This window comes from Mesocricetus auratus, unplaced genomic scaffold (assembly GCF_017639785.1).
Source record: "Mesocricetus auratus isolate SY011 unplaced genomic scaffold, BCM_Maur_2.0 Super-Scaffold_100003, whole genome shotgun sequence".
In the NCBI taxonomy this organism is placed as follows: domain Eukaryota; kingdom Metazoa; phylum Chordata; class Mammalia; order Rodentia; family Cricetidae; genus Mesocricetus; species Mesocricetus auratus.
The window spans coordinates 47,025,415-47,052,751 of record NW_024429188.1 but is presented as its reverse complement, the minus strand read 5'-3'; the positions used below and the strand labels follow the sequence as shown (position 1 = coordinate 47,052,751).

The following is a 27,337-nucleotide window of genomic DNA, read 5'->3' as shown; positions in this document are numbered from 1 at the left end:
GGAATTAGTGACACATGTGTTTGAATGCTAGTTATGTACAAAATTGTATGGCTTTGGACAAGTTACTAAATTTCTTTGGTTTTTGTTGTTGTTGGTGTTGTTTTTAAGACAAGGTTTCTCACTATACCCCTGCCTGTGCTGGAACTCTCACTGTAGACCAGTCTGGCTTCAATCTTAGAGATCCATCTGCAAGTTACTAAATTTCTAAGGCCCCTTGTTACTGGTAAATGGTGATGACAATGAATACAGTCTCACAGGGATAGTGTTAACACTAGGACAAAGAGTATGAATATAATGATATGGCACATAGTAGGTATTTGACATCAAACTAGTTCTGGCTGTTGAGCAGTCTTGTCACTCCCTCCATTGTGGCCCATGGTGGTTTCTGTGGGATCAGAAGAAGCAGCTGCTCTGTGGCTATCTGGCCCACCTGCTGGGCTTCTGCTCCACTGTGAAGCAGCTGTGCTTCCATTACTTTGCCCTTTATATAAAAAAGCATAAAGGATTGCTGAAGAAAAGAAACAGGTTGTCTGTACATTAGCAGAATTACAGAGTGACCAGGACTGAGTTGCACAGTGGTTTATTCTAGAGCTTTATTTTTGTGGGTGAAGCAATGTGATTGTGCTGCCATCTGAAACACTAGTGTACTTGATAAGAGTCCTGACTGTCTGAATTAGGAAGCCACAGTTCAGGCTCCCAGTTTATCCAGACTTTAAATAATAAGGTAAGGGCCTGGCCTTGGGGGATCCAAACCAGTCCTGTTAAGCTTCTAAGCTTAAGCCTAAATACGAACAAACCATGCCACTAAGGTTTGTGGGGAAGGGACACAGAGTTTGTTGTCTTCGCATTGCCTTTATTGGGGAGTTGATGAGTGACTTACAAGAATGAACTTAAACTGGTTCATTGTCATATAACAACAAGGTGTGACAGAAGTGCCCCCCTTAATCAGCCTTCGCCAGTCCTGTCCTGTCTCCCTTTTACCCAACCAGTATTGGCTATTTTGGGAGGTGGGGGATTCAATTGCTGGATTGCCAATCACCAAGTTATCACTTTCCTGAGACTTCACTTGGATCTCTTATGGATTTGAGTTGTAGTTTACAGACATTCTGACTTATGTTATACAATTGCCAGCTCCTGGGTTTCAGAGAAGCCATATTTAGTTTTGTGTTGGTCAAACAGCTTTCGTAGGGCACTGACATAGAGTTCAAAGTACTTTGCCACGGTCTCCTTGTCGGGATCGTAGATCGTGGGGACTGGCATTGGTTCTCCCACTATGGAGGAGAAGAGACAAGTTTAAGAGTCCCTACCCCACGCACACTACCCACACCTCACAGAGAAGCATATTCCAACAGTATTTGGGGCTGTTTCCCCGCCCCCTTCATTCTTTCCCCTTGTTGCAGCTATGTTCTGGGGCTCATTCCCTGGTCACCTACGTTTCACCAATAATCCAGAGAATGAAAGCAAGTATAGGAAACAGCCGAATGAGTATACTTGAATAATGGTGCTTTCCTCACACCTGGTGTGCTCTGACCCACCTATGAATGACCCCAAGTGTCATCTGTTTGGTTGTCTTTCCCATCCTGCTTTCAGCAGCACCTATTGCAATCCCCTTAGCGTACCGTGGTTGTAAGCCAGAGTGCCTGGGGCTTGCTGGCTAACTTAGGGTGGGAGACTAAGAACTTGAGTGTCCCAGAAAAAGTAGAAAGCTCACCAACGGTGGTAATTGGATGATTGAAAGGCAAAAAGCCCCAGGAGCTCCGAGTGAGGCCCCTGCCATGGAAAGTACAGAAACTTAGGCCTAGGATTTTTTTGCCAATTTTCTGGAAGTTTTTTTGGAAGAACCTTAGCCATGTGCCTTCAGGGAAGGTCTCTTGGTTGAAAGTATCATTCTCACCAAAGGAGTAAGAAGGGACGAGATATGCCCTGCAAAGAGAGGGACAACATTATTGAGGCAACACTCCCTCAGCAACACTCTCTCTGAGGTGGGAAACATCCCCAACCTCTGAACAACAAGACAAGATTTCAAGCACCCCAATATCCCCAGCCTCATGTCTCTTTTTTTAAAAAACAAGCTATTCTCATTTTACATACCAATCCCAGCTCCCTCTCCCTCCCTCCCTCCCTCCCTCCCTTCCACTTCCCCCCTTCCCCCATCCCATCCTACTCTCCATCCACTCCTCAGAGAGAGGGAGACCTCTCATGGGCAGTCAACAAAGTCTGTCACCATCACTTCGAGACAGGACCAAGCCCCCTACCCCCCACCTGTTCAGTGCGGCTGCTGCACCTTAGCCCATGATGGAAAGAAGTAAGCTCAGTCGACTTAGCACCTTCACTTGCGTCCCGCATGATCTCCCCACACTGCACACTCCTCTCTTCCACCTTCTCCCAGGGCTCCTCACTGCAGCCCTCACTGCTTAGCACATGCTCATCCCTATTCCCTCTGCCTTCTCTCCCTGCAGCAAATCCAGCACTCTGTTCTAACCACATCTCCTTAAAGAAATCTTTGACCACCTCTGATTCTCCACTGTGGATTCCTTTTCCCTCAGCTAGTGCTTCCCCTATCCTGCTTTCCCACATCCATGCCCTGCCATACAGTCATCTCCTTACCTGTCTAATCAGACAGAAAGGAAAATATTGACAGTTCTCGTTGAATCCTTGGGATCTGTTCTAGGGTGGTGCTGCACATATATCATCTAGTTCCTCATGGAATGACTGTGTTCACTTTTGTTAACTATATTGTTTTTGAGGTGCTAGGGATTCAACCCAGAACCTTGCACATACCAGGTAAGAACTTTGTCACTAAAAGGAAACCCAGACTTTTCCCATTTTTTTTTAGCTGGAGACAGAATCTTGCCAACTTGACAAGGCTGGTTTTGAACTTGTAGTCTTCCTTCTTCCGATTCTAGAGTAAGGGGGGATTGCAGGCAAATGCTACAATGTCTGGCTCTTTTCCTAGTTTGGTCTGATTGGCAACTCCTACTCATATTTTAACTTTAGCATAGTTCAGATGTCCCTCTTCAATGAAACCTCTAGTCCAGGCCAACGTCTTTCCATAAATTGGTGTTCCCATAGAAATTTGCATGTCTCCCTTACCATATGTCATTTACCCAACACATTTCCATTGAGTTCTTTTTCATGTGCCAGCACCGGATACATCAGTGAACGCAAAGAATGAGAAAAAATCTCCAAAATCATGTTGTTTCCTAGCAGCCAAGGCAATGGGGAGGATTGTGAGGAGTGAAGTCAGGGAAGCGCCTGAAGACCAGGTTCTTTAAGATCTTTTGCTGTGTGTCATAGGAGTCATTGGAGTACTTTGAGATGTGATACAACTTGACTCATGGTTACCAGGATCATTCTGTCTACAACTGGGAACAGAATCTTGGAGGTGAGGGAAGTAGGGACCTAAGCAAAAATAGCAGTTCCAAGTATTGTAATGATCCAGTAGAAATATAATGGGTGCTTAGACCATGGGAATGGTGGTTGAGATGGTAAGTAGCTGGATACTACATGTTTTGTTATGATCTGTGCATGTGTTTGCCATCCACATTAGACTGTACGTCCACAAGCACCAGGTGTTGTGTATTCCTGTATTTCAATGTTCTATACTAAGCCTGACATACAGTAGGTATTTGACAACTGCTGAAAACACTCTCTGGGGGCATCCTCTGAGCATCAATCCCCTGAACACCCAGCCAGTCCCTTCACTGCCCTCAGGTGGTTCTCAGGGCCTTCCGGTGAACGAGTTAATATAGAACAAAGCACTCTCTCCTAGAGTCCCAGACTAATGAACTTTTTTTTGCTCATCTTTCCCCTACTTTAAGATCTAAAAGTGCCCACCAAATGCTTGGAGGTCCAAATACTCACAAGGCATAATGTGAAGAGTAAAAGGAAGGAATCAGAGGAAAGAGGGGGTATCTACCAGGTTTCCCAGAGAGGGTGTCATTGTAGATAGAACTACAGAGAGACTAAGGCACCATGAAAAGAGAATCCTCGAACCTAGGGACTCACCCTGTCTTGAGTGCTAGCTTCACAAAACCTTTATGATTTTTGAGGTAGACCATGGAAGCTCCTGGGCGGCACAAGAGGGCTTCAGAAGCTCCACCCACCACAATGATCACAGCATTGCCTGAGCCTTTCTGGGTCAACTTGTGCTTCAGGGCCAACTCACTCACTGGACATATACCTGTGAAACCAAAGAGTCAAGTAGATAGAATGAACTTGGTGCCTAAATGTGGGATAAGGGTTCTCTCAAGCTCTTCCTACTGGAGACAGTTAGTACCTTCTGTCTTTGTTCTTCATGGCTTGGGTTAACCCTAGTCTGAGAAGATAACCTTAGCGGTAGCTGCTTGCTTGCCTTGATAGGACTCCAGGCTTCTACAGTAAGGGCTATACTGATTTTCTCTGCCTACCCATTCATAGTCTCCTGTCTTCCAGATGAACCATTTCCATTTCTACCCACAGACTGTAAAGCTATCTTTCTCTCTCTGTCCAGGCTGACCACTCTGGAAACCCTCCAGAGGTATTTCTTCTGGAGGTCATCAGGCTAGCCATCACCTGTGTGCTTCCTCCCTAAGATGAAGCTACCAAAAGGATCCATTGAGTGGGATTTTGGGTGAGCAGGCAGACCAAGCCAAACTGAAATATAGATGAACAATGGGATGTCGATGGCATCCTGTTGTTCAACAAAGCTACAGACGTTCATCACTTTGAAAGCCCATGTTTGCACTGAATTCATCTTCTGTTCTCTACTGGGATGGCAGAATTTGCATCCAAGGCCTAGCCATTGAGAGAAACCTTTGCTACATGGCCATACCAACCTAAGAATGGACTGAAATGTCTTCTGGGATTCCCCTCAACATAATGTAGCTTACCTTTAGTTTTCCTTCAGTTGTTTTCTGATGTCCAGAAAGATAAATATTCATCCAAAGAGAAGGGAATCTGTCACAGTGCCCTGGTTTGAAGCCTGGCATTGGGAAGTTGTCCTCAATTCTGATGGATGATTGTCTGGCATATTTAGCAAGGATGAAGGGGTTCCCAGGAGATGAAGGGCATGGACCAAGACTGTATGTACTAACTGGTATGAGAGACTTTATAATGTCTTAAAAAGTACCTTCAAATGAGAGCTGAAAGGAGCCAACTGCCATTCCAGAAAAGAATCTGATTTCCCCTGTACTCATGTTTAATATGTTGCTTTTACTCCTTGCTTTCGTTCCATTTGGGTTTGATTCTGCACTTAGCCTTATAATTGTCCCTTGTAAGGAATCCTGGCAACTTGCAAATGTCTGCAACTTCCCCTGCTGCCAAATAAAACTGCCTCTCACACTTTGTTCAGAGACTGATGCTAGGACACATACGCCTGATACTGGTTAGACTCTAAAAAAATCAAGTCTTCTATCACACAGTGACTGTTGGGACTTATTGGGTAGGCATCTTGAGTTGGATTTCAGAAAGGGAGGATTTCTTGTACTCACCCATGGACATCACATAATCTCGTACAATTGGGATCCAGAAGATCCCTTCCAGGGTTGCTAAAAAGGGAGTGATAGATGGGAAAATCCTGGAAAAGCCAGTGGCTTCAGTAGCAAAGTTGATGAAGGCACCATGAGGGAGAACACCATGAGGGTGGGAGACAATGATGTAGTTGTGTTTCGGAGAAAGGTCATGGGTCTTCACCAGCTGTTAGAGGAAGATTGAAGGAAACTGATCAAGCAGAAGGAAGAAATGATGTGAAAATCTAGATCCAGGGCAACAGCCTCTAGATCCTTGCTCATTAGGATGTTACTGTCCTAGAGAGCCCCAGGGATCATGATACTAAGAGATGCTGGCTTTGGTTTGACACCGTGGAAAGGTATTGCTCATCTGTTTCTCCACCTCCACATCTATTTTGGGTTTCTGTTCTACCTTTTCCTGCAGGCCTTCTCCTTCACTGCTGGCCATCAGAGCCCTTGAAAACCTGGCTCTCACCAAGTGGGAGTTCAAGCAATAAGGAGCAAGGGCATCCAGAAGAAAGATGGACACCCAGAAGAAAGGTACCTTTACTGGGAAGTAGCTTTGGAAATACTTCCAGAGGGTCCAGTTTCGTACCCAAGCTGAACGCCTACCATCTGTGGACAGAGGAAAAAGAGAATAACAAGTGGGCCATTGCCAGTCAGTCCCTCTACCCCTCCCAGAGGTGAAGAGTCTGGCCTATGCTCCTCAAACTACAGAAGCAAATGTCCTTAGTCTTTTAAAGCTTCATGGGCAGTTAGTCAGAGACCTTTGTTCTCTTCTCATTGCCCCATCCACCTCCCTCTTCCCTGTCCCTGCGACTCCACCCTTAGCACAGAAGGGACCACAATTCTGCTCACATCTCTTACCTTGACTGTGAGTGTTCCAATCATAGGCAAGCCAGATTAAGAGGAGCACAGATAAGGGCCATAAGCTACTGAACAGCAGGCAATAGGGTATACCACAGATGGGAATAGCTCCTGAGGAGACACAACCGATACATGCCCTTCAGTTTCTCTCGAGGCTTGACATACCTCTCACAACCTCATCTCACCTCTGCCTCTACACTAAGGGAGTAGGCAAGGCTGCTATGGGGACCTTCTTTTCTTCTCCCCTCAGTCATTGCCTATCTCTTGTTTGCTGTTCAGGCCCTTGGATCTGGGTCCTCCTGAAGTCTGAGATCTTGTCCAAGGAAGCAGCAGAACCATGACGTTCTCAGAGTAGGCCTTCAGCTGGAGTCAAAGGGCAGAAGTGCTTGGGGGTGGGGGCTGGTTAGCTGTACCCTGGCAATTCAGAACGTTTCTTATAAAAGCTAGGTTTTCCTTGCTTTGTTGAACTGATAAGACCACATATTCTGAGGGTAGAGGCCTGCCTGCAGTGTCCAGGAAGTGTGATGCTGAGAAGAAAGCGTAGATTAGAAACTGCTTCATTGTATTTACTTTTGTTCCCTTTAAAGGGTTGCTGAATGTCCAGAAGAGGGTAAATGTGACTCCATCAGCAAAGAGAAATGGCAGACTACAAAATGCAAACATGCTATGTCTTACAGCAGCAGCATAACGGTCCAGTAAATAAATAAATACATGATTTATTTATTTCTCCTGGGACAGAACCCAGGGCCTAATTCATAAGAGACAAGTGCTCTACCACTGGACTACATCTTCAGTAATGGGTTCCATTTTGAATCAACATAAAGTCTTAGGACAGTTGCTCTGAGTACCTCTGGAGTGCAGCTCACAGAGGACCTTATGTTATCAAGACATCAACACAGGCCTGGCTTAGCAGTGCACGGCTTTTATCTCAGCACTCACGAATTAGAGGCAGGCAGATCTCTGTGAGTTTGAGGCCAGCCTGGTCTACAGAGCAAGTTCCAAGAGAGCCGGAGCTACACAGTGAGACCCTGTCTTGAACAGACAACAAACAAAAAAAGACACTAACACAGCAAGCAGGGGTGTTCTGAGATGGTGTCTCAGTGTTAGTGAATCAGTGCTGAGCAGTGTGAAGAGGAGAGGGTTTTCTGGTGTTTCCTTCAGCTAGTGCTGCTGTGGTGTGGGATACAGTCTTTCCAGGTGGTGCAGTTTTTCTAAGCCTCTCTGATTCCCACAGCAGTCTTCTTCAGTGTTCCTACTCATAGGGAATGGGGAGCTCCCCAGATCATGTGAATTCCTCTGATACAGACTCCAAACTCCCTCCACTGCTTTGTGAAATCCCCATTTGAATTTGCTGTTTAAGCTGGAACTAGCAGACACTGCCCACCTCTTCTGATAGCTATTATTGAACGCTTTCCGGTTTCCAGTCTTCTCGTAGACTCTAGCAGACCATGCCTGTATGTCACCACTGCCTTCTGACCACAAATGCCTATTTTTAGCTACTTCTTATTTTGGCCCTCCCTCCCTCCCTCTTTTTTGCTTTCTCAAATGGGATCTCATTGTGTAGTCAGTCTAGACTGGCCTTGATCTCCCAATCTTCCTACTTCAGCCTGCTAAATGCCTAAAAAACAAACAAAAGAAAACCAAAACCAAAAACACACAACCACATGAATAGATCACCAATTCTTTAGGATATTTTTCTTGAGTAATCATGCTATCTGCAAACATTTTACTATCTTGTTGCATTTGCTAGAATTTTTGGTGTGTTGATACAAGTTTTGAAGGTACTTTTCCCCAGTTTTAGAGACGGTTTTGTCTTTCATTATCAAGTGTAGTGATGGTAGCTGTGGGGGTTCTTTTTCTTTAATTTGGCAATGTTCCTTTCTATTCCTACTTTGCTGAGAGGCATTTTTTGTCTAGCTTTTTCTTTGTGTGTGTAGTATGCATGCATGTGCATGCATGTTTACACGTGAGCAGGTGCAAGTGGGGGTGTACATGTGTGTGGGTGCATGTGGAGGCACAAGGTTGATGTCATTTTTTTTCTTCCTTGATTGGTCGAAGGGTTTCTCTCTGAATCTGGCAATGTCTAGTCTAGCTTACCAGTGGACTCCAGGGACTTCCTGTCTCTGTTTCCTGAATGCTAGGATTTCAGGCAGCTGACACACCTGCCTGCCTCTTATGTGGATTCTGGGGATCCAAGTTTCAATCATAATGCCTGTGCAGCTAATGCTTTATCCTCGGAACCCTCTTCTCAGCTCCTTTGTTTTATTTATAGTTATTTATAATTAATTATCTTTAGATCACTAGAGGTCACAATGGTGCCTGCTCTGTCTTCTAACCTATGATTCCCTCTTCCCCCTATCCTACCCCCCACTCAACCTTCCTGTTCCCCCATGATCTACTCTCTCTTCCTCTTCTCCCCCTCTCTATTTCCCAGCTCCCCCTCCACCCCACCCCTCGCCGTGTTCCCCATCTGTTCAGAGGATCTTGCCTCATTTCTCTTCTCTTGGGTACCATGCATATCTTTTAGATTCTTTCCTGTTTGGCAAGCTAAGCAATAGTGGAGAGACCACCTCGAATGCCCATTCCTGATAATGAACTTGATGTCTATAACCATCCTGGAGCCTTCATCCAGTGACTGATGGAAGCAGAGGCAAACACCCACGGTTAAACACTGAACTGAACCCATGGAACCCAGTGACAGAGAGAGAGGAGCAATGAGCAAATTGGCAAAGAATGGGCTGGCAAAACCAGCAGAGACAGCTGATCTGAACAGGGGAGAGCTCTTGGACCCCAGACCGACAGCTGGGAGGCCAGCATGGGACTGATCCAGACCCCCTGAGTGTAAGAGTCAGTGAGGAGGCCTGGGCAACCTATGGGGCCCTGAGCAGTGGATCAGTGTTTATCCCTCGAATACAAACAGACTTCATGTGTCCATAACACAGAGGGATGCTCTCTCAGCCTGGACTCTTAGGGGAGTGCCCTGCCCTGCCCTGAGTGAAATGACAGACTCTAGATATCCCCTATGTGGAAAGAAATGGCAATAGGGTGGGAGGCTGGGGGTGGATGGGGAGGTAAGGAAGGAGGGGAGGGAGAGGGAACTGGGATTGACATGTAAAACAAGCTATTTAAAATTAAAATAATAAAAAGAAAGAAAAAATAATTCATTAACTATCTACAATCACTAAGTTAGAATCATGGCTTCCCTTGAGTCAGTTCATGATTTCTACCAGTTCTAATATCGCTCAAATCATTCTGCTCCCCACTTACTGGCTACCATCTGGTCAAAGCCATCATTATCTCTCGGTGAGTATCAGTGCCTTTGAAACCAGCTCCCTGCTTTCACTTAGATCTGGGTGCAGCAAGTACAGTGAAGCTCAATCCGGTTCTGTCAGTGTGTAGTACATAACAGGGACATGTGTCAAAAAGGCATGTCTGTGACTCTGTGCGTACTCATTGGCTCTCACTTAGTTATAAATACAGAAAGTTAAGAGAATAAATGGCCTAGGCATGGTGGTGTATGCCACACTGGGGAGGCAGAGGCGAATTTACGAATGCATTAGGAAAGTGTCTAATATGAAGGAAGCTTGGGCTCCCGAGTTCAGTCTAGAGGGCCCTTTGCGATGCAGTCCCTCGTTTTTCCATTGCACTATGTTGTAGGCCAATCAGTTCATTCTGCTACTGAGCTTCCGGTCTTCTGTATATGCTGGCTTCTTTGCCCGCATGCCATTTCCTTAGCTGTGTCCCTGGCTAGCTCCTATTCACTTTTCAGACCTCAGGATAAATGTCACATGCTCAATAATTTGAGGCCACCTTTGACATTTTTCCTTTTCCTAAATGGAACTATTTCACTCACTCTTCCCTCCACTCCATTGCTACTGCTGTGCTCCAGGAGCTGATTCCTTCCAGTCTCCACCGTGGTCTTCTGTCTGTCTTTAGCTGCTGGTAAGCCCCTTCCAGTTTTCTGAAGCTGTTTCGCAACATTTTTGAAAGGCACATTTCCATGTTTGCCCTTTCCAACAATGATCAATACTTTCCCCTTGCTGAGCAAATCAAGTCTCAGCATATTTACTGAGTTCTCTCCTGATTAGACCCAAGTATTTTCTCTCCAGTCTCACAATATCTGCTCTCACCCTTTCTCTGTTTTTTTCTCAATGTTTCTCAGAGTGTAGTTCCCTCACCACTTGCAGGGACACTGGGTGATATGAGGTGGTGGTGTATGGATGGGATGGGTTTTTTCAACATATAATGACTAAAAGTGAACTCATGGTAGTGTTATAAAGACTTCAGTTAAGGCCAGGTGGTGGTGGCGCACGCCTTTAATCCCAGCATTCCGGAGGCAGAGGCAGGCAGATCTCTGTGAGTTCAAGGCCAGGCTGGACCGACAGCCTCCAAAACAATACAGTGAAACCCTGTCTCGTAAAACCAAAAAAAAAAAAAAGACTTCAGTTAAAACAGATTATTCAGACCACAGAAAAATTTCATTTAACAAAAGCATTATGTTAAGTAGCATAGATGGTATACATAGCTGTGGAAAGAACTAGAAGGCTGAAGTAGAGGAATCAGGTGCTCAACCACCTCAACCCATTTCTTATTCAGCCTTCAACTTCCCAGATCATTCCACATTTATATGTGTGCACCCATTCTATTATTTTATTTTGATTACTTTCACCCCAACTTCCTGCCTATCAAACTTCCTTCATCCTTCAAGGTTCACCTTACAAGATACTTCCTTGATATCTTTGATGATTCCCCAGGCAGAATTAAAAGTTTCCTTCTTGGCACACTTGCAACATAATACTTGTGCCTGTTTGTTACTGTTTTATTGTGTAATTAGTACCACATCTGTCTGACTCTCTCCCCATTAGACAGTAATTAGCATATTACCAAGGATGAGGAGATGGCTCATGATCAACTATTGCTACATAGAGTTGAATAGCATCACCTGGATTTCCACATTCTCCGAGTGCCAGGTGAAAGTTAACAGGATGAAAAACACCTGTGACCTTATTCTTACAAGGAAACACCTTCTGTGGCTTTGTGTGTTTGTCAGGCTAAGGCGACCAGCTAGTCTCAGTATTAGCCCAAAACCCCCCTAAGGTGGAAATATTATGCTTCAGGGAAATTGCCAAAGTCTGAGTGTTGGTGGTTGGCTCAGTGCTTTTAGAAATCCAAGAATGTAGTTAGGGTATTCAAAAGAAATTTCTGTGCTTCTTTCGATTTTTTTTGTTTTGGTTTTTGAGACAGGGTTTCCCTGTCAAACAGTCCTAGCTGTCCTTGAACTCACTCTGTACCAGGATGGTCTCAAACTGACAAAGATCTGCCTGTGTCTGCCTCCGGGAGTGGTGAGTGTACCACCACTGCCTCGGGCTTCTTTAGACTTTTTATTGGAACTAAATCAATGATAAATACTCTACGTGTCAGAGCAGACATAAATAAAACAATTGAACAAGCATTGGCTGAGCCTACCCCTTTGGAAATCTCTGTGCTAAATAAACATCAGGAGGCGATTGTTGGGGACAGGAAGAGAAAAGAAAAGTCAAAGGACCAAATGTGGAAGTGGAAACAACCATGGCCTGAGATGGCGAGTGCTGAACAGTTGATTAGGAAACAGAGTGCTATTTGGCATCCGGTGTGTATTATCTTATTTAATCTTCTCAGTGCCTTGGGAGGTAATGACTTATTATCTTATTATAATAACTGAATAACTTAGAACCTTGCTTTACAGATGAAGGAATGAAGGCTCAAAGAAGACAGATACCTTCATTCTAAGTCTTGAGAAAAAACGAGATTACATTTGTCGGGTCTCTATCAAGTGTCTGACACTTATGTGACAAGAGCTATTTTAAGTACTTCTCTGTGTTAACGCATATCAATAGACATAGAAAACAAAGTTCCTGCCTCCCAGAACCTCTAGTTCTTGTGTGGAAGATACCTCCCAAGATGGCCTTCAGTTGGTAGAGGAAATGAGCAAAGAAGAACTTCAGTAAAGTCCTGGAAACAGTAATGTCCCAGGTCTTTGAGTAATGTCCTAACCTGCTGAAGTACATAAGGGGAACATGGAATGAGTTGGATCTGGGAAGAAAGCTGCAGAGATGAGTCCTGATGCTAAAGGACATATGTCAGGAACAGATAAGAAGCAGAGGAATGGTAAGGATCCCATTAATTTTGGGAAGAGTTTGGGATAACTGTGGGAACAGGAGAAACTATAGGCAGAGAGTTGGGTGAAGGGGTTCTGTGATTTAAATGACTGGGGATGGAAATCTGAGCAAGGCTATGGTTTCTCCAACCAATTTGAAAACTGCCATCGAAGTTGAATGTGATGATTCATGTCTGTCATCCCAATGCTTGGGAAGCTGGGATTTATAGTGAACCCCTGTCTCAAAAAAGAAAAGGGGAAAAAGATGCCATGCAGATTGAGAATTTTCAGCCCAATGCAGTTAATTGGATATAGGAATGCTAGGGCACAGTGAAGACTATCTTGTCCGGGCTTTCGAGAATGCATCAAATATGCTCAGTTTTCTAGTACCCCATTATCATTCTTGGAGGTACAATGAAATCAGTCTCAGTTGCTGTGTTTGAAGCACTCATCATGTCTCTGTGGATCAAATGGCAAGGCTGACAGTCTTAAAGAGGCCGTATGTGGTCTGAAGGCATGCTTGAAAGTTCGCTGTGTGCTAGACAGATGTACAGGTTTTAAGAGACAGGATCTTTAAGATAGATTAATGCTATTATTTCTGGAGCAGGCTCCTGATGAAGATTTTACTTTCTCTTGGTCCTCTCTTTCTTGAATACTCTCCCACTCCTCCAATTTCTACCAGGGGATGATACAAGAATGCCCTTTTCCAATGCTGGCACCCTGATATTGGGTGTTCCACTCTCCAGTACCCTAGGTAAATACTATTATGCATGAATTGCTCATACTGTGGTATTTTGCTATAGCAACAGAAAATAAAGACAGATGGGAGCTCCAAATGATGTCAGTTTCTATAACAAAAAGGAAGAAAATTAACATAGATTGAGTATTTTCTTACCTTGTTGATTTACAGAACAGCTGTAAGAGTCAGGAAGTATGCATTGTTTCTGGGGTAAAGGGGACTGTCTGACTTTGAGGTCACATAGAAAGTGACAGTCTTCCATGCATGGGACCTTGTAGCAAGTAAATGGCAGAGCTGATCTGTCTGACACCCAAGATTATGTCCTATTTTTTTGTAGTATCAAAAAACAGAAGAAGGCAAGCGCCCACACAAAAAGGATGACTAAAGAAGGCCAAAAACATGGAGTTAATGGTTTCTATCGAGGAAGATGAAATCTAGGAAGATGATATATTTAATGTCAGTGTTTGCTCCTATGAAAAATAAAAGAATCAGTTCTTGTTCTCGTGGAGCTTATTGAATAGAGGGGGAAAACTGGTGTCTGCACCCAGTAAAGTCCTTGCATGTTACAACTTAATGGATAAAGGGTAGTAGGTTCTGGTTAAACACTACATACCTTAATAACTTATTTTTAAACAGTATCTTTGTTTTGAGAAAGGGTCTTGCTATGTAGTCTTGGCAGGCCCGGAACTCATAATGTAACCCAGCTTAGACTCAAACTCATGGCTCAACTATCTAAGTGCTGGGATAACAGGTTTGAGCCACCATGCCTAGATGGGTCACAACCTTTTGAAATGTATTGATTTGGACATCATGCTTTTGAACTTCAATGCCCTTCAGAATGCCATAGTGAGAAACAGGCTTTCCCTACTCCTTGTTTTAAAGTTAATTCAACTTCCATTAACTAAAATAGAATGTTGTAGGTTTAATTTTTTAAGATATAAGAGATGCTATACAGTTTATTCTTGGAAAGTGCCTTAGGCCTTCAGAAGTGGCACAGTCCAGAAAGCATCCCAGAGAAGACATGGGTCAAGTATTTTCCCCAAGGAGAGGCACTGATAATCTAGGAAGGACATTCATCATCCAGTCAAGGAACTAGGCAGAAGTTAAGGAGTATGCCCTCACCCAATGAATAGATTGCTTGAGATACACAAGGTTCACACAGGGAGATGAGCTGATGCAGGGTCAGAGCCAGAGAGTGGAGATGGTCAAGGATGACCAGATTACTAAACTTGTACATCATCAAGCTAGCCATAGTAAATCATTATTTTTGAGAAGGAAAGGTATATGATCAGTTTTTAAAGGTTCTTTGCACTGGGAATCTAGTCCAGTATGAGCATGAGGTCTTGAATTTAATCCCCAAGACACACACACACACACACACACACACACACACACACACACACACACACACAGAGAGAGAGAGAGAGAGAGAGAGAGAGAGAGAGAGAGAGAGAGAGAGAGAGAGAGAGAGAGAGAGAGAGAGAGAGAGAGAGAGAGACTTGTGGTAGCATTCAGCAGGATATATTGGAGAGGCGGAGACTAGAAACTAGAAGGCAAGAACTATTTTTCATAGCTCTGAGAGATGGCAACTCCAAGCCTAGAAGTGTAGTTTTTTTTAATACTCGTTGGCTCTTTGCTTTTTACTTTTTGGGGACCCACTACCCAGCTCCTACATAAATATTTCGAGGCTTATTCTTTCTTATGAATGCCCGGCCATAGCTTGGTTTATTTATAGCCAGCTTCTCTTAAATTATCCCATCTAGTTTTTGCCGCTGAGCTTTCACCTTCCTATATACCTTTCTTTACTTTTTACTCTGTGGCTTGCCACGTAGCTTTGTGGCTTTTCCCTGGAGTCCTCCTTTCCTTCTCCATTCACTCCCCAATCACCTTCTTTCCTCCTATTTATTCTCTCTGCATGCCAGCACTGCCTATCCTTTCTCCTGCCTAGCTATTGACCATTCAGCTCTTTTTAGACAATTCAGGTGTTTTAGACAGGCAAAGTAACACAGCTTTACACAGTTAAACAAATGCAATATAAAAGGATGCAACACATCTTTGCCTCATTAAAACAAATATTCCGAAGCATAAATGAATGTAACACATCTTAAAATAATATTCCACACTGGACGTTGGTGGCCCACACCTTTAATCCCAGCACTCGGGAGGCAGAGGCAGGCAGATCTCTGTGAGTTCGAGGCCAGGCTGGTCTACAGAGCTAGTTTCAGGACAGCCTTCAAAACAATACAGAGAAACCCTGTATCCAAACAAACAAACAAACAAACAAAACACAAAAGAAAAATATTCCACAACACAGAAGAGACACATAGAGAGCAAGCCTCAGAAAGAAAGCTGGACCTCAGAGGGCTGTCAGAGCTTCCATCTTCCCCAACTCATCTTCTCATCCTCTCTTCTCACTTTCTCCATCCTACTTGTCCCTTTGCCTTTTTGCTCCCATTTTCCCCTGTCTTCCCTATTCCTCCACCTAACATCTCACAGCAGCTTATATTGGCTATGATTCTGAATATCGTTCAAAGAGAAGCACCAGTGAGGCTCGGAGCATGACAGAAGGATTGAAGGAAAGAGAAAAAGAGGAGGGAGGGAGACTTTTCCATGTAGAGCATTGCCTGTGGACTCAGCTACGCAGATGTAAGCCTTGTAGGAGTCCCAAAGTCACATAGTGAACTCTAATCCCACTCCGATGAACTCCAGGACTCATGACCTCCTCACCATGCCAGTCTGCTTCCCTTTCCAGCCTCCTCAACCTGCTGCAAGATTTTCTTTACCTGGATCCCTCATATTTCTTTATCATGGCTCTTTCAATTATTATAGTTCGCGTTACAGTATAGGGATTTGTGTCTCTGCCCAGCCCTAGTAAATGAAATGTGTACAGTGGCTGAAAAGTTTGTTTCTGTTAGTTGACAACAAATAGCCAACAATTAGCTTATTGTTACAGTCTCAGCAAAGGCAGCTCAAGGTCTTACAATGAATATTTTCCTATAACTATTGATGAACAGATTTGAATATATTTGGCACCTCTGTGGACATTATACTCCCTACTGGATGATTGCTTTGGTAATCTGCAAATCCCAGGATTCTTGAAATTTTTAGCATAATTACTAAAGAACAGAAACAGAATGTTATACAAATGGAATGAAAATCAGTCTAAAACAATTCAAGACAGAGGGCCAAGAAACACATGAAGATATTTTCACTTCCACTAGTCATTAGGAAAATACAAATCAAAACTATGGTGAGGTTTCATTCCACACCCATTAAGATCGTAAGAAACCCAGACGCTAAGGTGATGATGAAGAGAAATCTGAGCCCTTATGCACTGTTGTGAGAAGAAGAAAATGGTGCAGCTACTGTGAAAATCAGTTTGGCAGTTTTTCAAAACATTACCAAATAGAATTACCATACAGTCCATACATTTCTCTGTTTTTGCATATCCTAAAGACTAGAAAACAGGGTTTCAAAGAGGGTGGTAGACACTCCTACTGAATACAGCATTATTCCTAATAGCTGAGAGGGAAGTGTGCTCATTAAAAGATCAACGAATACACAAAATTCAGTGTATCCATAAAAGTGATGTTTGACTTAAAAAGGAAGGAAATTCTGATGTATGCTACCATGTGAATAAACCTTAAGGTTTTACGGTATATGAACTAAGCTAAGTGACTATGACATGAAATCTAGAATAGGTAAGCTCATATGAACAGAGATTAGAACAGTGGTTTCCAGAGCTGGGGGAGAGGACCTTAGGAATTCAAGACTTGATGGGTATAGAGTTTCAATTTAGGAAGATGAAAATTTTTGGGCATGGCTGTAGAACACTACAGAACACGGTGTAACACAGTAGTTAGTGCAGCTGAACTGCCGCTTAAAACAAGGAATTATCTTCTCTCTGTATTTGTCATAATAATAAAATCCACTTTATGCTTATGTGTTTTCACTGGTGACACCATGGTGCCATCATGTGTCTCTAGCATTCCCACTCCACTCCTCAAACTCTTCCAGGATGACTGGGAGCCAGTGAGCTTTAGTGGGGAGGAGGCTGCTGCCCCTTGCCTTCTTGATTCCTTACATATGGTATCGCCTGATAGACCCTCTACTCTAATCCTGCTGAAGACAGTGTCCTTTGAAAAGGAAAAACAAATAAGGAAAAAGAAAGCCTGAGAGTTATTTTCTAGAAGCAAAGTAAAACCACTGTACTGAAAATAGCTGTGCAGAGTAGTCAGAACAATAGGAGCATGTGTGTTCAAGTGTCATTCCAAGGTGACCTCAAGCCTGAAAGTCCCCAAGCCCCCCCTCTCCTCTCCCCCTCTTTTCATGGTGCTGGGATTGAAGCCAGTGCTTTACACTGAACCATGCCTGGCGCCCTCAATGCTTCTGCTTTCCCTACTTCCTCTAGTCTTTCAGCCCTCTTTCCCTCACCCTTGCTGAGATCCAGACTGGAAACGGTGGCTGCCAACCACACACTACATCTCTTTTGACCTTCCTCTGTTCCGTATCTTTCTACTGGAGGGGAAGAACTTACCCATGGGGGTCATTTTGAGAAAGTTACAATAAAATGCAAAGGCAAACAGAAAGAAACTATGAAGGAATAAAAACAAAAGTTCTGCCAAAAATACCTTTTTTTCCTTTCCCATCCTCCCTCCTTCCCTCCCTCCCTTCTTTTCTTGTTGAGAAATGGTCTCACTTTGTAGATCATGTTAGCTTGGAACTCACTAGTCACTGTGTAGCCCAGCCTACAACTCACTGCAATCCTTCTGCCTAGGCCTCCTGAGTGATGGAATTACAAGTGTGAGCCATTAGGCCTGGTTGGTTTTAACTTCCTTTTCTTTAAAGTGTATTTATCTATAATTATTATTATTTACTATCATCATCATTGTTACTTGTGTATGTGTATGATGTGTGATGCAAGTGAGTGTGGAGACACATGTACCTTGTTGTTTGTGTAGAGGTTAGAAGACAACTTGAAAGAGTTGCATTCAACTCTGGGCTCTGGGGATTGAAGTCAGGCTTGATCAGCAAGACCTATTACCTGCTGACAAAAAACTCACCAGGTTTAACTTCCTTTTCTTGAAGCAGCTAAAGTTAAACAGATGATGAGCTCAGTATGATTTGATTTTAATGAAGCTTTGAAAGTCTGCACCTTCTAGAGACTATGGATCTCCTCTGACAGTCTGATGAAGTATACAAAACCATTCTTTGAAGAATATTCTTAAATGCATCAATAAAATACTCAACATACAGAGGCAGGGCACTATATTAAAACACAGCCATCACATTACTCACAACATGATACAGTAATTTCTTGCTTTATGAATTAAGAAACCAGCCTTAATGGCAGTTCTAACAACTACTGGAATTTTGAAGTCATCATCAGCATAAGCAAGATTTTGAGATGGCTTTAACAACTAGTTGAATGAAATGCACATCTCTGCCTTGCCTGCTACTGACAAAATCGGAGGTGCTGCTATCACATCTAAGGCTTATTGCCTACATTCGTCACTGAGGGAATGGCTACATCCTACCTAGAGATGAATGACAGTAAAGCCACATTTCTTTCCACTAAAATTGAAAGTCCCCAAGCTACCCCTGAATTCTTAGTCTACAACCCTCTGGTTAAGAACCTTTGCTCTCATTTGGGAGGCAGAGGCAGGCAAATCTCTATGAGTTCGAGGCTAGCTTGATCTACAGAGTGAGTTCCAGGATGACCAGAGATGCAGAGAGAGACACTATCTTGAAGAAAAAAAAATCAAACCAAACAAAACAACCCCTCTGCTCTAACAGGTATAGTTTGCTGTGACTTGGCACCAGCTGTTTCCTACCCATTTCATCACTCAGGGTGCCATTACTTCCCCCCATCCAGTTTCTAAGCTTGCCTCTATAGTTAACCTCCCAGAAAGCCTTGGCTTCTGACTTGATTCTGTGAGCCCATTAGCCCAACACTGATCATCAAGTCCACTGCACATCATCTAGCTTTTCCTGCAGATCTAATGCCACTCACATAGCCTTTGGACTTTACAGAATTCTTTTATAACATTCTGATAGTAGGGAAATCACCCTTTATCTTTTTAGTAACATCAACTTATCAGGAAACTACTACCACTCTGGCCCTTAAATATTATACATTTTCAGATAATGTGTAGGGTACAACTCCTGAGAAGACTGGGGTAATCTTTAAACCAGCACAGCTATAGGCTCCCTCCTGGCCTCTGGCCTCCACTCCAATCCTTCCCCCAGAGGGGATGGAAAGGACCCAAGCAAGTGATGGCACCACAGCCTTCCTAGTGTGGGATGCCTGGCCTATGCCTCGCCTCTTTTTGGATCTGTTCTCTGGCCCTTGAGGTTTACTCACCTAAAATGATATAGACTGGAACCCACTGTAAAACAGAGAGTGTTCGGAGGCCTTCCTGCAGGTCTAGTTGGGAGAAAAAGGCCATGGTCTCAGTACTGTTCCACTGTAGCAAGAAGCCCAACCAGAAGCCCCAAGCCACTGAGATGGAGCTGATGTCAGATGCTTTGCTTTAATCTCTTATTACCAGGACTGCTTAGCTGCTGAGCTTTTGTCAGACTTGATCTAACCTTTCCTCCAATTTGCTCGACTCCCTGCTCCGCCCCAACTTCCTACACACATAAGGTTGCACATTATACTAATATGTTCTCTTTCTGTACATGGAACACTGATTCTAATGAGGTGGCAGTGACCTTGGATCGCTTTAGCTGTTGGATGGCTTCTAAGTAGTTCAGGAGAAAAGAATGGCTTTGTTCACCTTACCTAGAAACTCTGCAAAGCTGCCTGGTGATGGTACCTGCTTCAGAAAAGGGACCTAGGGGCCACATTTGTTTCTGCTTCAGCAGCCAGTCTGCTTCCTTCAACTGACAGCCACCCAGCCCAATAGAGCTGTTTTTAGCATGCACATCTGCACTTCCCCAATTCCTCTTTGCGCCTCTGTTCCCAGGGATTCTGAAGCGGTAGCCAAGCACCATATAGCAAAGCAGGAAAACCAATGCTTGAAGTCCCAGCTCCACCACAACTCATGCCCCCTTTTGAAAATTCATGGTGGAAGGCAGTAGAGTGGGTCCACTCACAGATTTCAGAGCAAGACAATAGGAGTTCAGATCTAAACCCTGACACTTACAAGTTAGTGATGCTCCATGTCTTGGTGTATCCATCTGTAAAATGAGGACAATGAGAATGCCTGCCTCACAATATTATCTTGAGTGAACCCTCAAGATAATATTGTGAGTGAATGATCATGACGTACTCAACATAAGGCTTTTCCTTATGTTGAGTACGTCATGATCATTCGAGCATCTGTTTGTTTCTGGTTAAGTGTCATGCTTCTGCCTACTGGTCTTTGCAAAATTAAAGACGATTCCAAGGTCCAGACCTCAGAATTAATTTTTTTCAGTCATTATCTTTTGAATGGTATTGTTTGTAAGTCATTGTTGTTATGTACTGGGAAATCAGTGGGGAAGAAGACAGACATAATTTCTGACTTCAATAAGCTTAGGGTCTAACAGAAGAGACAGACATTTAAAAAATCTTAAAAATGTCTATACACTTGGATTTGGAAAAGATCAATATTCCCTGTGTAACGCCTTGAATACAGAAGGTGGCCAAAAAATTCCTCCTGAGTGTAACTAAAAGTGTGGCTGCAAAACTCAAGCAAAAACTGACGTCACAAGTGTGAGAGAGTACTGATCCATCTGCCCTGCCTAGGGGAGTGTGCAAGGTGTCACTGCCGGTCTGACTAATGTGACCCTTCAGAGCTGAGCTTAGCAGTGCCTTCATTGTCAGTGTACCTAGAAACCCTCCTGATACAGCAGCCCTTTCTTTCTTTTCTTCCTCCTGAGCTAGCTGGAGTTCAAGCTGCTTGAGGCTTCCTGGCCACACAGAGGGAAGACCATGTCTATTGAGAATTTTCAGGGGAGGAGAGAGAGGTAAGGGAGGAAAGCCTGGCTCTCTTGGGGAAAGCAGTTGTGAAGGGGCCTGGAGAGCTCTGAGGCTCTTACTGATCAGGTCTTTGCTCCTCTCCATTTTTAGATGGGGATATGGAGGAATTTAGGAAAGTTTCAAGGTCACACATGGAATCAGAACAAGGGCAGAGCCATACTGTCTCCTATCTCTGTGTCCCTAACATATAGCTCAGGGTCACCTAGCACAGGGTAAACTTTACTCAAGTAAATGCTAGAACCAATGAGGGAGGTTAGGGGCTTCTGTTCTCTAAGGAGGTAAAAGTATCTTACCCATAGCCACACGGATAAGAGCTTTCTCTTCCATCTTTTTTGACTTTCCTGGTGGTCCTAACCTATTTACTGATGATATATAGACTCTTACCATTCACTACCCAACTCTTGACCAGAACGCAGGTTGGTGAAACCCAGGGAAATATCAAGCATATAGTACATATGACCTTAATTAAAATGTACTGGATAAACATAACATGGTATCTCTAATGATGCATAGTAGCAAGCATACCTTGGTGGTAACCAACATCTCTCTAATTGGAGATTCAACAAGAGGGAAACGATGTGTGATACTGGAAATATAGCCACCTGTTCAGTGCTAGTGAAGTCATGGCTATTGGAGGTGAATCTACAACCTTCACTTTACTAAACCAGCATAATCGCTAAGTACATTCTAAACACACATCCTGATACCCACAGTTAAGTGTAGTCTTCACCCGTCATCAAGGAAACTTCTCTTTGCAACACACAGAGACCATTACACAAAACCACAACCAATCAAAATGCAGAGTTGTAGAGCTCATCCTAATGGACACATGTACAAAACAGTCCCACACCTAAGGCTTAGAGAACACTGTGGAAGAGGGTGTGGAAAGATTGTAAGAGTCAGAGAATCATGGAGTTTGTTGTGAGATTGTGTCTCTTAATAATTTTAGAAGCTCTACCTATGATGTCTCTCCAAAATGACTGCCTAAACGTTAGTGGAACAACACTAATACACATGCCAAAGTGGACAGGGGAAAGTTCAAGAGGCCTCAACCCTACACACAGAACTACAGGCAACCAAGGAAAACTTGGAGTGGGAGAGGTGGTCTTTCCCTGAGTGCACCAATTAGTTGTCTAGGGCCAAATGGTCAGCCCTGAAAACATACATACAAGTAACATTATATGGACCAAGTAGGTTATATTTAGGTACACATATGTATGATATACATATATGTATGTAATAAGAAATAATAAAAACAAGGTCATGGATTGGAAAAAGAGTCAGCGATGTATATGGGAAGCTTTGAAGACAGGAAAAGGAGAAATGATGTTGTTATATTATAATCTCAAGAATAAAAGAACCAAAAATGTGCTGAATAAAGGGATTATATATGTACTCCCCACGTCTTAGTTTTCTCATTTGGTAAAAGATATTAATCACACATAGCTGAGTGTGATAGCACATGCTTGTAATCCCAGAACTTGGGCAGAAGAATTAGGAGCTCAAGGCATTTTTGACTACATAGTGAGTTTGAGGCCATCCTGAGACAGGTAATATTGTGTCTCAAAAAACAAAACAAAAACCAAACAACTGAACAGAAAAGATTGCTCCCATTTATTTGCTCTCAGGATTTGGTGTGATGTTTGGGAAGAGCCTTAGATGGTATCTCCCACCCAAAGGTGTTCCACGGTACTGGAATTTGGCAGTGGCGAGTGACATGTGTAGCGGGATCTAATAGGCTTCGATGTGAAGAGCCTGGCCTCTTAAGGATGTGGAGAGACCTTACACAAAAGTGCGGGGCTTAGCTGCGATGCAGGGAGTAGCTGCTTCAGGTTTAGGGAGCAGGAGAAAAGAAAAGCCTGGAAGGTGGATAAGTAGAGCTGCTCATCACAAGTCCCTTTGTGTGTGGGGGTCTAGAGTGTGGTAAACGAGGTCAGGAGGGGTGGTTGGATAAGGGATCTGAGAGGGCAAAGGGCAGCCCAGATGGGACTCTCAGGATCCCTGGAAACATGAGTCACTGGGTCACTTATTAGAGCAGGCCAGTACAGTGGCTTCCAGGGCCTGGTTTAAGCAACAAAACATTCCTGTTGCCTGAGACTCAGTAGTTGTCCAGGATCAAGAGCTTTCTGGATGAACTTGCTATGACCTGGGGCAAAGAAGAACAAAGAGTCCTTCCAGCTTCTGTTCTTCCCCTTGTTTTCAGTACTTCAAGGGCTGGCAGTGCACTGGCCTCCATGCTACCTTTAGAGGGGTGGCTGTCAGACGGTTTTCACAAAATGAAAATCAAAGCGAGCAGACAGCAGCAGCTGCTGCAGTGGCAGCTGCTCTTCACAGCCAGGCATGGTGGAACATACCTGGAATCTCAGCACCCAGAAAGCTGGGGCAGGAGAATTGGGAGGCCGAGGCCATCCAGGGAATTCCAGGCCACTCTGGCCTATCTAATGAGATTCTCTCTCTCTCTCTCTCTCTCTCTCTCTCTCTCTCTCTCTCTCTCTCTCTCTCTCTCACACACACACACACACACACACACACTAACTAAGAGAATAAAAGCAAAACAAACAACAAAACACTCTTACTGTATCTCTGGCCTATTTCCAACTTTCAAAGATATTGTTGCTTTGGAGATCAACTCCAAGCCCCCAGAGCCTGGGTTTGGACCCTTTTTTTACAGTCATTTCTGTCCTCCTTAAAAGTTTCATTTACAGCCTGTAATCTCAGCATTCAGAAGGCTGAGGCAGGAGGATCACTGCAAGGTCTAAGCCATTCTGGACTACATAAGGAAACCCTGTCTTTTATCTTTTTTAAGGGTTCGCTTTTCCCACATACAGCACCATTCTTCAATCTGCCCTAAGCTAGGTCTCTTTTTGTCCACGGGAGTCTCAGATCAGTATGAGTCTTATCCATCTTTCAAGATTCAGTGAAAATGTTCTTCCCTGAGACACTGGGCTCTCTGAGTCTCCAAAGCACATTATATGTATTCTTGGCAGAGCACATACCAAAAGATAGGCTGTGTGTCTCGACCCCATGTAGACAGCCAGGGTCTAGTGCCACACTTGGTAGACAATAAGCCCTCAGTACGTGTGCTTTGGGTAGCCAGTGTGCTCACTGGGCTGAGTTCAAGAGGGCATTCAATAGAAACTTTTTTCCCACTTCTGCCCAGCAGCATCCCTACCATCCTTCACCCTTCAGTGCTACTTTCTCCAGACATAACTAAACAAGGCCACTTGATTAACTGATTACAATAAAATCCTGTAAGCAATCCAAGTGTTCAAAATCTGGGGATGGCTACATAACGATGGCATGCTAACATTATAGAGTATCCTGTGGTAAGGCAAGAAAATGACCTCCAAGTGCACTGTTGTATTATTTACTAAGCTTTCAAAAAGAAGGTAGGGTGAGCTTCATTTAGTGGGAAAGCAGTCTCCCCAGAACAGGCTGCAATGCTCATTAGTCTGCCAGCTATGGAGATGACTGCAGCTTTAAGGTAAAGAGATTCTGAGTTTTCTTTTATGCAAAGTTGTTTGAATATGAAAAGAACGAGGCTGGATTATTGTGAATCTTCCTGATGAAGCAGTGTGATTCATGATAGGACTCATTCATTCCCCAATCCATTCAGCAAATGTTTGAATACTTGCTTTCTCAGTAGAGAGAAGCCAGAAACAATGGCGAGCTTTTTAGGATGAGCACAAGTCGGTTATGGGGACACAAGAAGCCCTAATGGAGAGAGGAGTGAGAACGGACGAGTTCATTTCAAGGCTGTCAAGTTCCAGTTCTGTTCGTACAGCAGGAGAAGCGGTGGTGCACATGACAGGACACAGGCCTGGAATTTAGGTGGAAAAGTCAGGGCAGGTAACAGTCATAGATAGAAGTAATCTGGGACACAGAAGGCAGAGTAGAACAGGGAGAGATAGACCAGGAAATGAGAGGGGACATTAATTAAGGCTGGCAAGAAGTCTCAAAAACATTTCTCAATTCTTTGAGGCCAGAGCCAGGAGCAAGGGCCAGGAGCAAGGGCCAGGAGCCAGGGCCTAGGGCAGCAGATGCTGAATGGCCCCTTTCCTCCCCAGTAGGATGCAGGCACTCATAGCCAGTGTGTGCTGTTTGTTGTTCTCTAAGGCCTGGTAGATGAAGGAGGCTTTGACTGGTCTACAAAATATGCAGGAGTCCCAGAGTGAGGGGCTGCCACAGAAAGCTTACGAGCTTTCCATTAAGCAAAGATCAGCCAGGGCTGGACATAGAGAGGGTTTGTCAGAACAGGCAAGGGCAGGAATACATTTCCCTGTAGGTTGAGGAATGAGGACATGGTAGAAAGGATGGTGCGTGTGTACGTGTACGCGTGTGCGCACGTTAAGTTGGAATTTCCCAGTGAGCAGATGTCAGATGCGCCCCTGAGAGTTCAACAAACAAAACTGATGGAATTGTTGCTTGAAACATGAACAGAGAGAAGTTTGCTACTGGGATATACTCTCTGCCTTCACATTCCTTCTTGCTGGGTGCGTCCTAGAGACAGCGCAGCCCACTAGAAGCTCTTCTGGAATCAGCTGACCTGGAATCCAGGCTCCTTAGAGCTAGGTTATCTTTGAACACTCATTTATTTGAGCGTCATCTTTTCATCTACCTACTCAGGCTTTGGTAATATGCAACTTGGGCAGTTTTAGGGATTAGAAATGCTCTGTACAAAGCTCCTAGTACATAGAAGGTGCTTATACAGTAGCTATTAACATTATTGCTATTACCACACTGGAGTAGGGTGACCTGAGACATTGTGAAGTTTTACTGTCATTGAGGGATTTGTTACCAGCTGGGATAAAGAATCTGAAAGCTAAGATTTTGTTCATTATTCTTTCCCATTTGTCAAAGGCAGGCAGTTCTCAGATTCCACTACCTAGTCTCCTTTGGCAGTACTCTGGCACACAAAGAAAATCATGCCACAAACCTTTTGTCTGCTGCTGATTTACAGAACAGCTTGAGAAAACACTGATGGTGTGTCTCTGGGCATCATCCCATCCCATCTATCCAAATTTCAGAGGGTATCTCTAAACGATCCAAACTCCCCTTTCAAAACCTCCACGACTTGGGCCTGGTGGCACAATGTCCAAAGTTCCAGCCCTCTGGAACCTGAAGCAAGGAGGATCTCTTGAGTCTGGGGATTTGTGAACAACCTGGGCTACAGAGTAAAACCTAGACTTTAAAAAAGTGTCATAGCCCAAAATGAACAATTCCTTGTATCACAAAATCTCAGTGTTGCACCTATGGGTTCAGGAGGACGGAGGTATGGAGTATTGAGGAAGGTCAATAATGAGTTGGGGGTCACCCTTGAAGCTGTCTGATAGGTGAATGAAGCTTCATTATATCCTCTCATTTCGCACATACATAATTTCAAATTGAAAGTTTCTTTTAAGCAAATGATGCTGTCAAGCACTGGATTAAAAACAAACCATCATTTGCTTTCATGGGGTTGTATCCTGTTGATCTCACTCAAGTCTGTAGAGTAGGGTTATGTCTCTGAGAGGCTAAGACAGTGACATGCTGGGACTAGAGCTCATACATCCCTGCTATGGAACCAGAGTGAATTGCCTTGCTTGAGGTCAGCTCGGCTGTGCAGTGGGCAGAAAAGAATCTGGGCAAACACTGTGCAGGTGTTGGAGAGTGCTGTTTTGTAAGGAGACCGTGGCGACAATGCACCATTGCTGTAGGATGACCCACTAGGATGGGTGGTAACGTGCCAACTGTGCCAATGAGCCAACCAGAGGCCAGAAGGAAGTGGAGGCTCTTTTGGAGTTCAGATAACAGAGAAGTAACTTCAGTTCCAAAAGTCCCTTCTTTTCAAGTTGCTTTAAATGACAAAAGTGAACATTTTGTTTTGGGTGACAGATTCCCAAGAATTGAAACTAACCAGAACACTTACATTTCCGGTTTTAAGTCATTCCTTTAGCCTCCTGCTCAGTGTTTCTCAAGGGGGTCTTGGGAGGAGCAAAAGTGGAAAGGACATTTTATTATGGCATGCCTTGAAAGGAAGCGTTACTCCACACTGGTAATGATGTACACATCTGGAATCCCAGTGCTCAGGGGAGGCAAGAATTCTTTCTTAATTTTTTTATTTAAATTAGAAACGAGCTTGCTTCACATGTTGATCCCAG

The 27,337-nt window shown here is 43.9% G+C and overlaps 1 protein-coding gene across 2 annotated transcripts in view; it reads right to left on the bottom strand.

Annotated features, from left to right (window-relative positions):
* Nucleotides 1–564: 564 nt before the first annotated feature.
* Dgat2l6 (diacylglycerol O-acyltransferase 2 like 6) overlaps nucleotides 565–27,337 on the bottom strand; it is a 30,386-nt gene continuing 3,613 nt past the window's right edge. Inside the window, exons 1-7 of one of the 2 annotated variants that reach the window (XM_005081167.4) lie at nucleotides 19,596–20,536; nucleotides 6,357–6,467; nucleotides 6,034–6,104; nucleotides 5,472–5,676; nucleotides 4,009–4,183; nucleotides 1,712–1,923; nucleotides 565–1,271 (exon numbers count right to left, since the gene is read on the bottom strand). In XM_005081167.4, the coding sequence (XP_005081224.1) occupies nucleotides 1,117–1,271; nucleotides 1,712–1,923; nucleotides 4,009–4,183; nucleotides 5,472–5,676; nucleotides 6,034–6,104; nucleotides 6,357–6,467; nucleotides 19,596–19,680 (1,014 nt within the window). In that variant the 5' untranslated portion in view covers nucleotides 19,681–20,536 and the 3' untranslated portion in view covers nucleotides 565–1,116. Of the gene's footprint in view, nucleotides 1,272–1,711; nucleotides 1,924–4,008; nucleotides 4,184–5,471; nucleotides 5,677–6,033; nucleotides 6,105–6,356; nucleotides 6,468–19,595; nucleotides 20,537–27,337 lie in introns of those variants that run through there. The other variant, XM_021233610.2, reaches the window with a different exon arrangement.